A 16225-nucleotide genomic window follows, 5' to 3' on the forward strand; every position below is an offset into this window, starting at 1 on the left:
CCCCTGGCCTTCACCTCTCCCCTTTCTGCTCCTCATCCCTCCCTGTGTCAAACAAGGATGTTCCACAACCTTGCCAAGTGCTTTGGGAACAGCCTGAAGGACACAGGAGCAGTTCCTGAAGAACAGCTCAGTGCTGCCCACTCCATCAGCTGCTCTCCTGACCAACATCCCACTGCTGCTGCCTGGAATCTGCAGGACGTGGGAAGCCAAAAACCAGACAAGGAAGACAGGAGGACAAATATCTACCTGTGTCCAGTTCCCCAGCCCCAGGAACCAACAGAATTTGAGGAGAGACACAGCTCCAGCCCTGAACAATTATTTCACAGAAGGGGGAGCAGGGGATGAGTAGAAGCACCCCAATAACACAAGAGCTCTCCCAGCTTTTTGAAGACATATGGCTCCCCTCCATACTTCAAGCAGTGACTCCTCCACGCTCCCAAATTACAGCTGCCTAAGCTGTTTCTGCAGATATTTCCTCTTTCTATGCAATCATTTGGCTAATAAGATGAGCAGGTTGGGCTCATTTATTTTGGACACTGTTCGTGGGTCATTAGCAGAAAGGCTAATCATTGCATTGGCAGAAAATATCACTTCTGCTTCAGAGCTGGCTGCGCAGTGCGGGGAGGGGGAAGAGAGCAGGAGCCTGACAGAGCCTTTAAAAAGAAATAATAATACAAAACCCAAGTTGCAGTGCTGTAGAAGTGGAATTTTCCTCTGCTGTTTCCCAAGGTGCCTGCTGTTAGGATGAAGGGACAGACTTCAGTGCCCGAGGCAGCTCTGCGGAGCTCGCTCCCTCTCCCACACACGTGCTGCCTCCAAGGGAAGGAGAAGGAGAAGGTGCAATGCTGGCCCGGCCTCCCTGAGCCACAGCAACACAGCAACACATCCTGGCCACGCTCTACCCTCAGGGGAAGCATCATCATCCTCACCCATGGCAAATCCAGGTGGGATGAGAGCACCATGGCACAAAGGCCCTTTCTGGGGTGGTTTGGGGTCAGCGGAGCAGATCAGTTGTGATGCCTGCGCTCTGCCTGCAGCACCTGAGCGCTAAAATCCACCCACGGGGACGTTTAAAGAGCAATTTGCATTCAGTGTGAAGGCTGGAGTGCCCGGGGGGGATGCAGAACCTCCGGGCATTTGCAGAGCTGAAGCCTGAATTTCCAGGAGACACAGCAAAGCTGAGCTCTTCCCGTTTCTCTCTTGAGAGGTGACAACAGAAGCAGAGACAAAGTTCTGAGACAGAACAGTGCCAAAACAGCAGCACTGAGAGCAAGGCTGCTCCCCAGGCTCAGCTGCTCCAAAACCAGCTCTCTCCAAAGCCCTGGGAGAAGCTCTGCCCTGCGGATGTGGTGCCCAGGCAGAGCACAGGGACACTGAGCTGCTCCTGCTCCCGTCTCACGGCAGCTGCTGCCTTCACCCACTGACCTGGCAAGGGCAGGAATGAAGTGCTTGAGGGGAACAGCTGGCCAGGGCACAGGTTGTCCCCTTCCCCAGCAGACACACAGCCAGCACGCCTCCTGCTCCCCTCCTGCAGCCTCTGCCGGCCCCAGATGTCCCTGCTGTGTGTGCTGCCAACAGTGCCGTGACCTTGGCTGCTCTCAGCAGTATCCCTGGGGCACGCATAGGATGGGGCTCCCACCTCCCCTGGGAGGCTTTCAGCATTTGTCCATCAACTCTTTGTTTCCCCTGCTGCCCTCCAGCACCACAGCCGGGAGCCCTAACCCATCTCCCAGTCGGTTATACCAGGAGGGAGCTGGGCAGGGGGGCAGCGGGGCAATTTTGGGAGGAGGGACAGCAGGAATTTGTCCCTGGAGTGCTCCACTTGCTTTGAGCCACCCATGCTGAGGTCCTTCCTGTTATCCCCATGGAGCATCGTGCTGTGTCCTCCAGGCCAAGCCTCTCCAGCCCCACAGGAGAGCCAGCTGCTCCCTGGGGAGCCCCACGGCAGACGGGGAGCCAGGGCTGGCTCTGCAGGGTTCTCCAGCCAGAGAAAGGGAAGAAGATGATTTGGGAGCTAATTTAGAGCTGCATTTCCTAAGTCTTTTCAGACACCGAGGCTATTGGCAGGCGGTATTACAGCCCCTGCCAGCCTCGGCGGCTCCACAATGTCCTTCCCTTGGCAAGGGCAGCAGTGGGAAAAAAATAACACACAAAAAACAAGGGACATGTGATGGAGAGCTTGGCTGGAGGCTCCTTCCCCCCGCTGACCTGAGTGCCAAAGAGGAAGAGCATGGGGGCGAAAAGTTTTAAAATAAAAGAAAAAGCCCCCAAACTCCTTGCTTTGCTATGTCCAAGTTGTGGGGATGGAGCTGTGGCAGGTGAGAGGACATAACCTGGGGCCATTGCTTTGTTCAGTGGCCAGGACCCTCCCCACACCCCCCAGCCAGCCCAGGGAAAGCAAGGCAGGAAGGAGCACTTCTGCACACTCACCCTGCACCCCACACTGCTGCATGGAGTTCCCAAAAGCAGGACCTTGCACTCGCCCCCAGCAATGCCACAGAGATAAATGCTGCTAACAGGGTTGAGTGCATGGGGGTAAAACAGGGATTTTGCCTCAAAATTTCACGGCCCAAAACAGGCAGGGTGGTAGGGAGCCTGTCTCCCCTCCAGGACATGCAGACCCCATGGAGGTGGCCCCTCTGCTGAGGATGCTGTGCAGAGAGGAGTCACCAGCACCCAGAAAACAGCAGGGGTGAAAAACCTGCTGCTGGAGATTCAGAGCATCTCAGGGAATGGCAGGATCTGTCCAATATTTGATTAACCTTTTTCTTCAAAGGAGAGGGGAAGGAAGGAGACAGATCAGGAGAGCATGGGGACAACTCCAGCCATCCAACCCAGCAAGAACCTGATGGCAGCACTCACACAGAGCCCCCTGTCAGGGTGACAACTGAGCAAGGGGGATTCTCCTGAGCAGGGCTGTACAGCCCCCACCCAGAACAGGTGATGGGAAAACACTCCAGCATGGAAAGGACAGAGACCGGATTCCAGCAGAGACACAAATATCAGCAAAGGTCAGGTGAAACGTGATCATTTTGGCAAAGGGACACACAGCACATGACTGATACTGACCCGCTCATTTTCCATCACATCAGCAGGCTGGGCACCAGCTACCTGTGCAGGCTCAGCTGTCCCTGCCACACCTGGGATGCTCCAGACAGCCCTGGGAGCACAGCCTGCTCCTCTGCACACCACCACATCCCACATCCAGGGACAGAGGCAGCCAGAACCACAGCAGTCAGGATCCTGAGGCAGCACCAGCTTGGGTGAAAAAATCTCTGTGTCACTAAAGCCTCCCTGCAGAGCACACAGAGGCTCACGTGAACCCCTCTCTCCCTGTCCTGGGGGGACACCAGGAACACAAGCCATTGGACAGCCCTGCTTATCCCTCCCTTCCCAGCTCACAGGGCAGAGGGGCCAGAAGAACCAGGTCACTTCACTTCTCTCCTTTGGCAAGGCTATTCCCCAGCTCCCAGGACTCAGCAGCAGCCACTGGAACAACGCCTCGGACTCCTCCTCCTGCCCTCGGCCCCCAGACAGCCAGAGGAGGAGCTGGGCTCTGTGGCAGAGGCAGTTCAAGCATCAGAGAGGAAGAGGAGAATCACAGCATTCATCCCAGATCAAGCCACCAGTGGCCCAGGTGGATCTGGGAAAGGGTGGCCCCAAACCAGTCCCAAGGATGCCTCAAGGCAAGGTCAAAGTAGGCCTTCAAAGGGAAAGCTAAAATCTGTGAGTCCAACCAGCATGACCAGTCCAAACACACCCAGGCAACTGATGCTTGAGATCTTTGGTGCAAAACAGGATTTAAAAAAAAAAAAAAAAAAAAAAAAAAAAAAAAAAAAGCTGGCTGTGGCACTACAGGATCTGGGAGCTGCAGGCAGTGACAGCACGAGCCCCTCCTTGCAGGTCATGTAAGGCGGACAGAAAAGCTTTCATGGCAATTTACACCATTCCCAGCCAGGGAGGGCATGGCCACACCCACAGCCACACCCACAGTCACACCCATAGCCACACCCACATCCTTTCCACAACCTCAGCCTAAGGCACGAGCCTTCCTGGTTAACCAAATCCTCACCCCAGCCCAGAGACATCTCTCAGCTTGTCTGCCGGCTGCTGCAGGCACAAGGAATCCTCAGCACTGATCAATGCCATACCTGGAGCTGCTGCCTCATTCCTGTTTGTTTCCATGACTCGCAGCAATCGCTGCTTTTGTTTGCAGTTTGTACACAAGCCGCTTCCTTGCCTAACCCTGCAGCACGGACGGCTGGCAGCCTCACCCCACCCTCCCTAAGCAGCACCCCAATATTCATCCCTCAGCACATGTGAGGGGATGAAGGACCAATGTCCAAGGGGACAAAGATGTGTCTGAACCCACCTGGGAGGGTGTGAGGGACAGTGTGCAAGAGCTACACACCCCAAATCCCCATCATGAGGAAGAGGAGTGGGAGAAGCAGCTGAGCCATCCCAAGGTCCCTGTCACCCCAAGGATGCAGGGTGGGATCAGATCCTTGGTACTGCCTGGCCAAGCTGCATGCCGGCACCTGAGCTGGGAGAATTTAAATCATCCATTTCTGAGGCAGAGGAAGGCTGGCAGGCTCCGTGCTGCCCTGAATAATGATGGCTCTCTTGGAAATGCCAGGTGAAACCTGCAGCTTAATCATGGTGAGAGACTCCCCTTGGGGCAGTACCCAGCACCCTCCAGCCAGACATTCCCCCACTGCAACTTCCCACTCCCAGCACACGTGGCTCTCCATCCCTTTCCTTCTGCATTACCCAACCACTCCAACCCCTGCAGAATGACGCTCCAAAGCTGCCAAATAAGCAGCAAGATTCTACACTGTGGGGATGTTGTCTGTTCCCCCAACAATTGCTGCTCCCACCAGGCTGGTTTCACCCTGAGCCTGAGTTTGGTGCAGTGAGGAAAACCACAGCCAGGGCAGCAGGAGAGCTCAAGCTTGCTCAGGGAATTGCTGGTGAGGAGCTGGTACCCAGCTCCAGCTCTGGGAAGGGAAATGGAGACTCCTGACGCTGCTAAAGCATCAGTGGCTTTGCTGCCATTTACCTGCAGGCAGGCTCCTCACTTTCCATCGGAACAAAACATGGTCTCCTCTCCCCTGAGGGACTAAAAAGGAGGCAGCTAGAAAGGAAAACCACCAGTTTTCCTGTTGGATAAAGGGAAACACAATGAAAAAAAAAATTTCCAAGCCCTGAAATCCAAGTGCATCCCAGCAGGGCTGGGGCTGATGTTCCCACTCGCTCCCTCTCCAGCCACTGCCATAAATCCAGCCCAGGAGCACCCACCTGAGCCAGTCAACCAGCTCCCTTCATAAACAGTTATTTTCCTATAGTCTTATATAACTGGAATTTAACAATAAGCCCAATTCCATTTTTTTTCTCTCTCTTCCCTTTTCCTTTGCTGCACATCGTGAGACTTCATGACAAGGCTCCTGCTCGGAGCTGGCAGAGACCTTTAGAAAGCTGAAACAGAGCTCGTTCCCCCTCACCCATGGGGATGGAGAGGGAGGGAGGAGGTGGAGTGGGAGCAGCGACAGGTAAAAATAACCATACTTGGCCTGATGTTGCTCCCAATTAAGCCGGTGGGAATTTTGCCCAACTTCCAAAGCAGCGAGACCCAGACACACATAAAGCGCTGTGCTGTATGAGCAGCGTAACGATGGCCAGAGAAAATCAGGGATACATGAGCTTCTTCCCTCTATTTTCTGCTGCTGGGAGTCTGAGAATCCCCTGCCACTCAGAGGGTGATGATGAGACCCACAGCACCACATCTCCCCTGCTCCAGGCACAGTTACTCCACACACAGCCTGGAAAGTTTTGGGGTTTTGTTTTTGTTTTTGTTTTTTTCCCCAGGAATGGTTTATCTGCTCAGACAGTTTCACATCAGCTGAAACTAAAGTGTAAGTGGTTTTGGGGAGGATATAGAAAGTGTTGAAGAGTAGAAACATTTCATTCTGACACTTCCCTGAACAAAAAGCACTCTGCCTTTTCACGGCGTCACAGCGCCTTGTGAAACCAAGTCCAATTTATTTTTAAATGGGAAAAAAAGGAAAGCCCAAACTGAGAGCAAATATATTTCTGGGGACAAATATGATATTGCATTTCATCCTGTCGTCAACACTTTACTCCCATCTTCAGGATTCGCCAATCAAATGAGAATTCAGTCTTTTGTGGTGCTGTAATGTGCCATCTTTCACAACCACCTTGGAGCTGCTCTGCATGAGGTTGAGCACAGTTCACCTTCACACGAGCCAGTGCCTGACACCAACAACACTTGAATGGATGCAAACATTTCCAACTCACATTCAAACACAAATAACAACTGAGAGGATCGAGAACTGCACATAACACAAGGTTTGGAAGAAAAAAAAAAAAAAAAAAGGCATTTTGCTGCTCCTCGGTCAGAGCTCATTTCTGTACCAACAGAAAGATGAAGATTATAATACTCCTGCTGGGACTAAAGAGGGCCCAGGCATCTCCCAGTGAGGAGACAACCCCCTGCACCCTGCCAGCGTTCCCAGGTCTGCATCCCAGGAAAACACTTTCCACGTGAGGTACTACCTCAGAGCCAGGGGCCACCCACACCCAGCCGTCACTGGAGAAGGCAGCAGCCACAGGAGTTTTCCTGGAATAACATTTCCTGACAATTTTAATGCCGTATGTACTTTGGAGCCTGGCAGTTTAAAGCAATTAGATCCAGGCTGGGAGCTGCAGAGCGTTTCTGTGTTTACGTCAATGTTTCAAAGGTACCAATCCAGCACTCCCAGCACTTTACACACAGGATTAGCACGGGGCTCCCACGTGGAATTGCTCTCTCCGGGAGCCCAGTAGCTTGGTGAGAACCAGGAGAGGGATGGAAACCAGGAGCTGAGGCAGAGCCACCCCACCAAAGCTTGGGTTTCCATCTGCTTGTCCCACACTGGGGAAAAAAAGAAAAAAAAAAGATCACCAAAAGGTCAGGCCACCAGCTACACCCCGCAGCGCTGTGGATGTGTTTCTCCCAGGCAGATGGTGGGAAGGGGAAGAGTGAGGAGGAGGAAGGAAGGGAACAAGTTCAAGACAAGCCTCTGAGATCAGCAAACTGATAAAAATACCCTCTGAGCAGGGAAGAGGGACCCGGGCTGGGGGCGAAGGCAGGCACAGAGTGTCCCACCCTGTGCCACAGGCACACACTGCTCTGATGCTCCTCACCCCACTCCCAAAACCTTCCCTCTGGTGTTTTTTCCTCCATCTCCTCACGACTTCAGCATCCCCCTCTCCAGCTCTCACACCCCCTGACAACACCGGCCACTTTCCCAATGGGAGTTTTTACGTTTTCCATCCCCGATTCTCGGCATGTCGAGGCTGAGGAAATTGTCTCAGGCTGCAGATCCCTCCCACGCCTTCGATGCCGTCTGCAGGAACCAAACCCCTTCCCAGTGCTTCCCATGGCTGCTTTTCCCCCCAGTACCAACTTCAGTTGCTCTGGGGATGAGACAAGAAAGTTAAGTTTGCTGCTCAGTTCAGATGAACTGAGAGCATTTATTCAGCCTCCCTTTATCAGAGATGCAAATTAAATACTCCAGTTACATATTTTAACACAGTGGGGTGGAAAAAGTCTGATGGAGAGAAAGCCATAAAGGGTCTAATGTATTCACTGGAGCTAAGGTGGAAAACTGAGAGAGATTGGTGAAAAATTATTAACATACCAGGTGCCATTGTCACAAAAGTGACAATTTGAAGACAAATCCCCCCCAAATGAATTCCCTAAATATCAGAGCACATCATTAACTACATTTACTCCCTGTTTTATACTGGCTCTGCAAAGGAGAGGAGGGGGAAGGTGGATGAAAAAGGCTCCTTCTCCCAGACAGCAAGAAGTTGGTTAATGGCACATTAAAATGGAAATGGAACTTGAAGTCAAAAAGTGTCCCATCCTGGGAAAGAGCCAGGACAGTGTCAGGGTGAGAGGAGTGGGGCTTTCTTCCAGCACGGATCAGCAACAACTCCTCTGTGTACGAGTCCCAGTGCTCCTGCATGACTGGTGACTTCAGCTTCCAGCTGGGCTGAGCTCCTGTTCCCTGAGCCCGGAGCCTGCAGGGACCCAGCCCCTCTGTCCTGAGCCCCAGAGCCTGCAGGGACCCAGACCCTCTGCCCTGAGCCCAGAGCCTGCAGGGACCCAGCCCTCTGTCCTGAGCCCGGAGCCTGCAGGGACCCAGCCCTCTGTCCTGAGCCCGGAGCCTGCAGGGACCCAGCCCTCTGCCCTGAGCCCGGAGCCTGCAGGGACCCAGACCCTCTGCCCTGAGCCCGGAGCCTGCAGGGACCCATCCCTCTGCCCTGAGCCCGGAGCCTGCAGGGACCCAGCCCTCTGCCCTGAGCCCGGAGCCTGCAGGGACCCAGCCCCTCTGTCCTGAGCCCAGAGCCTGCAGGGACCCAGCCCCTCTGCCCTGAGCCCAGAGCCTGCAGGGACCCAGACCCTCCGCCCTGAGCCCGGAGCCTGCAGGGACCCAGCCCTCTGTCCTGAGCCCCAGAGCCTGCAGGGACCCAGCCCCTCTGTCCTGAGCCCCAGAGCCTGCAGGGACCCAGCCCTCTGCCCTGAGCCCAGAGCCTGCAGGGACCCAGCCCTCTGCCCTAACCCCAGAGCCTGCAGGGACCCAGCCCCTCTGTCCTGAGCCCAGAGCCTGCAGGGACCCAGCCCTCTGCCCTGAGCCCGGAGCCTGCAGGGACCCAGCCCTCTGTCCTGAGCCCGGAGCCTGCAGGGACCCAGCCCTCTGTCCTGAGCCCGGAGCCTGCAGGGACCCAGCCCTCTGCCCTGAGCCCGGAGCCTGCAGGGACCCAGCCCTCTGCCCTAACCCCAGAGCCTGCAGGGACCCAGCCCTCTGCCCTGAGCCCGGAGCCTGCAGGCTCTCAGCCCCTCTGCCCTGAGCCACCTGGCCCAGCAGAGATCCCACCAGTCCCTCTCCACCCTGAAGAGGCTCAGGAAAGAACTGAGGGCCACCTTCAGGACTGGTGATGGTCTGAGGATTGCTTGGTTTGCGGTCAGCACAGAGCCTGCAGCTCCCATCCCCATCCCAGGGATTTGGGGATGCTTAGTTCCACCTCCACGTCAGGGTGGCCAGCTCCTTCTCCTCTGCCCACACATGATTCTCACTCAGGGACATACTGAACCCAGGGGTTTTAGAGCTTTTCTTTTAGCTTTTGGGTTTTTTTAATAAAAACAGCTCATTGGAGATCAATTTAGCTTTTTAATACCTTTCAGATAAGAAAATCTGCAGCAGCAGCAATTCTCTCCCTATCTTAATTAATTTCTAAACACATCACAAGCTGGAAGTGCATGTTTGATGAATCTGGTTGACCTCCTGGTGCAGAAATGATGACACAGATGTTGTGCCTTCTTCACTACCTCATTACTCATGTCACACCAGGGTTTTTTTTTCTCCCATTGAGCTGGCTGACAGGAGCTCCAGTGCTGCCATCAGCAAGACAAGCTGCAAGGAGCCAGAGGAAAGGCTCGAGCAGCGTTTTGCATCTCTGGAGAAGCCAGGTCGAGTGGTGCTGCCAGCAAACCCAGGACACAGCACCAGGGAGGGAGGGAACGGAATCCACTGGGAAGTTTTGCACCAAGGAGGACAAAAAAACTGCTGGGTAGGGAAACGAGGCACCCCACAAGGAATGGCCAGTCTGAGGGAATGCTGGGGCTGGAGGAGCCTGGGTGGGGATGTGCCCAAAACTCACAGGATCTGGGGTGATCCCTCAGGGAGCTGTTTGCTGGGGACAGTGGGAATCAGCCCAGCTCTGAAAAGGGTTTCAGCCTCCTCTCCTCTCCCATTCCAGCTGGGATAAGCCCACCTGCTCTGGAATGATGTTCCATCCACCTGTGGGAAGGAGAGACATCATAGAATCGTGGAATGGCCTGGGTTGGGAGGGACCTTAAAGCTCATCCAGTCCCAGACACCTTCCACTGTCCCAGGCTGCTCCAAGCCCTGTCCAGCCTGGCCTTGGACACTGCCAGGGATCCAGGGGCAGCCACAGCTTCTCTGGGCATCCTGTGCCAGGGCCTGCCCACCCTCACAGGGAAGAATTTTCCTAAAGGTGATCACAGCTCCTAAAAACTTGCATGTTCTTGGAGATTCCTTCAGGAACTGGAGAGCTGCCCCAGCCTGAGGCAGCCCCAAGGACACACCACAGGGTGTACCACAGGATTCCTTCCCAGCTCCACTTCAGAGCAGGATGTGAAAGCAGAGGGAAAAGTTTAAGACCACAATTTACACCCAGCTCAGGGGTTGATGGAGCACAGGACCAGCAGCTGATCATTAGGGAAGCATCAGGATGTATGGGAACAAGAAGAAAAAAGGAAACTCCACAAATATGAGTTTAAAAAAAATCCTCTGGGAGACTTAGAAGCCAGTAGATAACTTGTGTGCTGCCAGCACAGACAGCAGAAAGTGGGCATTAAAAATAAAAAATAGTAATTTTTTTTAGAAAAGCAGCCTGATGAGGAGGTCTGGTAACCTTTTACACCAGACACTTTAATGGCCCCTTGCAAGGTGATGGCATGAGATGCAACAAGGCTTTTCCTCATGACCACTCTCCAAAAATCCCAGCCTCTTTCTGCTGGAGCTGGAGCAGGGGCAGCACAGAGCACATTTCTAAACCTCCTAGCATTCAGGGATGGTCCTCTCTGGTATCTCACAAGACTTTTACTGTCATCACTCACAAGAGAGGAAATCCCATCCCTCCACCAGCAGGATGGGATGGGGCTTTGTATCCTCTTCCCAAACCTGCATCCCCGCACTCACAGGGTGCAATGGCCCTCCTGATGCCTGGTCAAAGGGTCAGTGCAGAGAGAAAACCTCTCTGTCCCACCCAGACCCACCCCTCAGAGCCTGACAAACACCCCCCTCTTTGGCCAAAGCCGCAGGACACCAGGGCTGGGTTTAGCACCACATAAAGCAACAATTAAACTGGGACACAAGGCGGGTGGGGAAAAACAACAACAACAACAACAACAACAAAAATCTCTCTTATGTTTTGTTAAATTAAGCAATTTACAAGGCTGGAATAATTAGTGGTTTAAAATGTTTTGACACAAGCAGCCCCAATAATCATGATAAATCATATCAGGCATATGCCCAGATCCTTGAAGTGACAGATGACAAACAGAGCAGTGACAAGACACTCCATCAGGCAGGGAATCATTGAGTTAATGGAAGAATTATTGCTTCTGAAATCCACTCCAGTCCCATTGTGGGGAACATTCCAATTTATCAAAGCCAAATGAACATTAATTGCTGCAGCCTGGTAAGTTTTCGAGCTGCTGTGACCTTCATTGAATTTTAATCCAAAACAGATAAGATTTACTTCCACACAACAGGAAACAACACAATTAAACCCAAATGACAGCTGAGATTATGGTGAAAAAACACAACAGGCATAATGACAAAACTATTGATTCCTTTCTACTTGACACTGTGCTTTTAAAAAAAAAGGTAAATAAATAAAATCTTGCATTTGCATATTTGTTTTTCATTTCCCTTTATCCCTTCTTTTCATTTGGGAGACAAATTTCAGACGCTCAAGCCAAGAGGAAATGGGTGGCAGAGAGTAATGGAGACTGAATTCCCTTTAACTGCAGTAATTAATGTTATGTCTCATTGGGGAGAGATTAAGAAAAAACAGTTAGGAAAGGGGAAAAAATAAAAATTAAGTATTATCTTGCTGTCAAAGATGCCCTTGAGCTCGGGAAGGGAGGTGTGAAGGGGGTCCCAGTCAGTCAGTGCCTTGCAGGGGTAGATGGTGGCCACAGGGACACAGGCCGTGGACACTTTCCTGCTGCACCGGAAGAAAACCAATCCCAAACCAGAACGCCACGGACTGATAGCCAGAAACACTGAAAGGAGGAGTAAACCCAGGATTTGCACCTCCCTGGAGCCCCCATGCAGCACAGAGGGGGTCTTGGCTTTAGAGGCAGAGCAGGAGCTCCCAGCCAGGCCATAAACAGCGAGAGAAATCCAACCAGCTCCTGCCTTGGAGAGGTCTCACTGCCCAATAACTGTGCCAAGGGCTCCCTAAGAGAGGGATTAACCAGATCCCCCAGGCAAACCTCCCCCAGCTCCTGTAAATCACCTGGAGAATGAAGAGAGAGGTAAAAGCAAGTGTTAGAGCCCCTCAAAGGAGATAAGGAAGCACTTTGTCGTGTCCCCCTCCTGTCCCCTGGGGCGGGATGCTGGGCTGGTGATGGATGGGGCACATAGAGCCTGAATGCCAAGGCAGCACTGGGGTGGGCTGGAATTTTGGCCATAGCAGTGATTTAGTGGTTTAGTTTATAGAAAGCACACAGGAGACATTGGGCTTCATGGTAGGAAGAGGAAGGAAAAGTATTTGGGAAGCTGGGAAGGAGGACACAGGTTGTATCCCCAGGCAAAAGGGATTTGGACACAGAGGGTGTGGGGACAGGAGGGGGTACCCAGGGCCCCTGTGCCAAGCACTGCACAGCCAGGGAACCCCACTGCTGGGGTAGGAGGGCTCAAGTGATGGGGCCCTCTGGGATGGGCTCCAGCTGGGGTCAAGAAGGGAAATAAAGGAGTGAGAAAGCAGCTCAGGGGCCTGGGTGAAACATCCCACCCTAGAAACAAATAGCTGTGCCCGTTTTATTTCCCCATCAGAACTCCATGAGGCCTCTCAAGGAAGGGGAAAAAAAAAAAAAAAAAACAAAAAACCAACCAGCAAACCAATAAAACAGAATCATCTTTGCTGGTAACTTAAAACTTGGCTCACGTTCACTCAAGAAGTTAATGAACCTTCTGAAAAATCTGGGCAAAGTTTCAAGCCTTTGCTGCAATCCTGACCCAGGAAAGGGATCTGCAGGGCTCCTGCCTCTACAGGGACACACGTGCAGCCCAGACCCCATCCCAGAGCCAGATCCATGCCCAGGACCTCAGCTCCTGCTGCAGGGAATGTCAGGATTTATAAAGACAGTAGAATTACAGCTGACTGTGTGTGGCAGGAACAACTCCTTCTCTCCTGTCCTCCTGTTGCTTTGCAGAAGGGAAGAGAGGTGCAGGACAGGAATTAACTCTCACGCCAAAACCATGGGTTCTCCCAGGCCATTGGCAAAGCACATCTTCCCTGGCTAACCTGGGATTGGAGGCCAACCCATTCCTGGGACATTCCTGGGACACACTGTCATGGGTTAATACAGTTTGGTTTTGCCCAGCACTGCTGTCAGCTCCATTCCCTGGCACCACTGCTCCCTCGTTCTGAGCTGCAGCAAAGGAAGGTTCTGGCCACGAGCTTCTCAAAGGAACTTTCCAGTCATTGCAAACATCAGCTGGATTTTAGAGACCATCTTCAGCAAGGGCTGAGGACCAGGACTAAATCTCTCCCTGCTAGAAAATCTGCATTTCAAGCAGGAAACACCAGGCTGCAGAGAAAGTGTCACCCCACAGACACAGGGCAATTCTCCAGGGCTCAGGTTTGCCCACAACAGCCAAACAATCCTGTACTCAAACCTCCTGCCAGGGATGGAGCTTTGCACACCCACACATGTTGTGCTGTTCTCTTTCTTTGTTCTGTCTCTCACTTACATTTTCAGGCTTATATTCCAAGTACTCAGTACTAGCCCTTTCCTCCTCTCCAACACCCCATCCCACTGAGAATTTCATCAGGACATAAAACCATTCCCTATCCAACTCAGTAAGATGCAGCCCCAGCTCCTTTCCCTTCTGCCGTCCTGCATCTTATCTTGCCCAACAGCCTTAATGCAAAGCCTCTCTCCCTTCTCACATGCATTCAGTGTCAGAACTAAAGCCCCGTTGACAAGACACTCAAAAAACCAGATTTAAGTTATAAAAGCCAAATGGCTGCTTGCTCAAATAAAAATAAAATAAAATAAAATAAAATAAAATAAAATAAAATAAAATAAAATAAAATAAAATAAAATAAAATAAAGGATTTGTGCAGTTATTGTCTCTGTTCCTCCTTCCAAAACTAAGGAGAGAAGCTGTGGAGATGACCCAGGTTCTAAGAGATGAACAGATTCACCTTTTGCAGAGGGTTGCTGTGGCGGGATCCCCAGTCCCATAAAGGACTTGCTTTGCCAAATGAATGGCGTGCATACACACTGGATATACCAACCTCACTTCTTTCTTTCTATATCTTAACCCAGTGGGATTGAAGGGACAATACACTGAATCCCATTTTACAGATGGAGCTCTAAAACACGGGGGAACCATGGACCAGATCCAAACACGTAGGCAACCACCTCATACGATACTGAAACTTTAAAAGGCAACACAGCACATGAACAGTGCATTATTAAAAGGTTACAAACACCCCAGATGGAGACATTCAAAGCACTGGATCAACTTTTTACTTTTAGGTCAGACTTGTCCTTTACAAGAAATGCTGCAGCCCTTACTCACTTCAAAGATAAACTCCAGCATTTCAGAATGAAATGGCCAAGCTTAAAATCTTGCTTTTGCACAATGCCCAAACACAAAGACCAAGCAGAAACACTCCACTGGCACCTCACCAGACAAGAGGAACCACGAGGATCCTTGTTACCCTCCCAACAGCTTCTTCCCCACACTCTTTTGCTTTATTTTTTTTTTTTATTTTCTCAGAAGACCAAGCACTCTATTTTTATTTTTTTTTTTCCCCCTGGCCCATTCAAACACATCCCTCCCTTTCTGGAGACCCAACCAAGAAGGGACACAAACATCTGCAAGCCAGACTCACCACCCTGCTCCTCACCCCCCTCCTCCAAGGGGGTCCCTCCATCCCCTCCGATGCTGCCGGCAGCTGGGACTCACCATGACTGAGATATGAAGGATGTGCATCTGCTCCTCCACGATCTCCGAGGGCTCCTGGAGGCTGGGAGGGGTGGCCCTGGAGAGCTGCTCAGCGCTGCTCATGGACACGTGGAAGTACAGGGTGCCATTCTCCAGCCACTGCTGCTTCCAGTGCACCAGCGAAATGTCCGACACGGTCCCCGACATCTCTGCAGGGACACAAGGCACAGCTGAGGGTCAGTTTTCTCCACAGTGCCCAAAGGTGTTTTTCTAAGTGATCAAGGGAATTAGAACTTTTGAATCCTGCCCCCAGAGCTGCTTCTATTTAATTTTAGCCTCTACCTGTTTACTTCCCTATTTATGTACAGAAATGTTTGTCTTCCTTAACAAAAAGCAAGGGGTTACAGAGTGCCTTGGGATTTCTAGAATAGGAAGGCAAGAACAGGAAATCTCCCAGGATGCCCTAAACCTCCTGTGGCTTTCCCGGGAAACAGGCTGGAAGAAGCTCCCAGGGAGCTGCAGCCAAGCCCAAGGGAGTTTCATGGCTCAGGGGGGACACTCTGTGCCAGACAAGGCAGGGTGCAGACACCAGGACACGCTCTGCTGGCATTTCCAATGGAAACCTTCTTCCAGCTGTGAGGCAGCAGCACAGCTGTATTTAATAGGGACACTCTCAGCACAGATTGTGAGCTCCAGCAACAAGGGAAAACCACCAGGCTTGACAAGTATCTATTGACATTGAAGCTGCATCTGCCAGTCACCTTCTGCAGCTTCTGTTGGTATGACATCCCACCCGATCCTGATTTACAGCACAGGCACCCTGGGAGCCAGAATTACAGCACCCCAGCACACAGCACCAGCTCTCCCTGACCCCTGCACTGAACTGGGGGTTTGGAGAACCCAAAGGGCACCCCCAGACCTGCGGAGCCCGTGAAGGCAGCAGCTCCCAGCCTCAGCTGCAGCTCCTGAGTGGGCCAGGAGCACTGAGAGCTCCACAGCTGCCCAGCACGTTGCACACACATCTCTGCAGAGAACGGGTTTGGCAGTTTGGCAGCTGAATCAAATCCGAAAAAAAAAAAAAAATACTAGTACAAAATGAGCCAAAATATTTCTCCTTCCACCACATCTTTTTTGTGTTTGTTTTTCCATTTCCAATATAAGCAATGGAAAGCAAGACGTCTTCTTAGTCACTGGGCCCACAGCTTCAGCAGTCACCTGCTTTGAGGAAGACCCAAATTCAATTCCCTCCTATCTGGGAAGAGACCAGGTCTGACAGCCCCTGACCCACTCTTCAGGTGTGTCTGCCCCAGAACAGTGAAGAGCGCAGGCTCAGGTACTTCTGGCACCACAGTGGAACAGAAACAAGGTTCTCCTCCTCCTCCTCCTCCTCCTCCACCCCGGCTGCAGAGGGTCAGTGGGGAGGACAGTGCTTGTTCCCCTGC

General features: G+C 52.1%; 1 protein-coding gene across 2 annotated transcripts in view; it reads right to left on the reverse strand.

Moving 5' to 3' along the window:
- The window catches only part of ASTN2 (astrotactin 2), a 318226-nt gene that overhangs the window by 251704 nt on the left and 50297 nt on the right, over window positions 1–16225 (reverse strand). For both annotated transcript variants that reach the window (XM_066201587.1, XM_066201588.1), the window contains exon 2: window positions 14805–14992. In XM_066201587.1, the coding sequence (XP_066057684.1) occupies window positions 14805–14992 (188 nt within the window). The remainder of the gene's footprint in view (window positions 1–14804; window positions 14993–16225) is intronic.

This window comes from Chamaea fasciata, unplaced genomic scaffold, assembly GCF_029207755.1.
Source record: "Chamaea fasciata isolate MVZ Bird 193981 ecotype frontalis unplaced genomic scaffold, bChaFas1.0.hap1 SCAF_20, whole genome shotgun sequence".
Taxonomy (NCBI): Eukaryota; Metazoa; Chordata; class Aves; order Passeriformes; family Sylviidae; genus Chamaea; species Chamaea fasciata.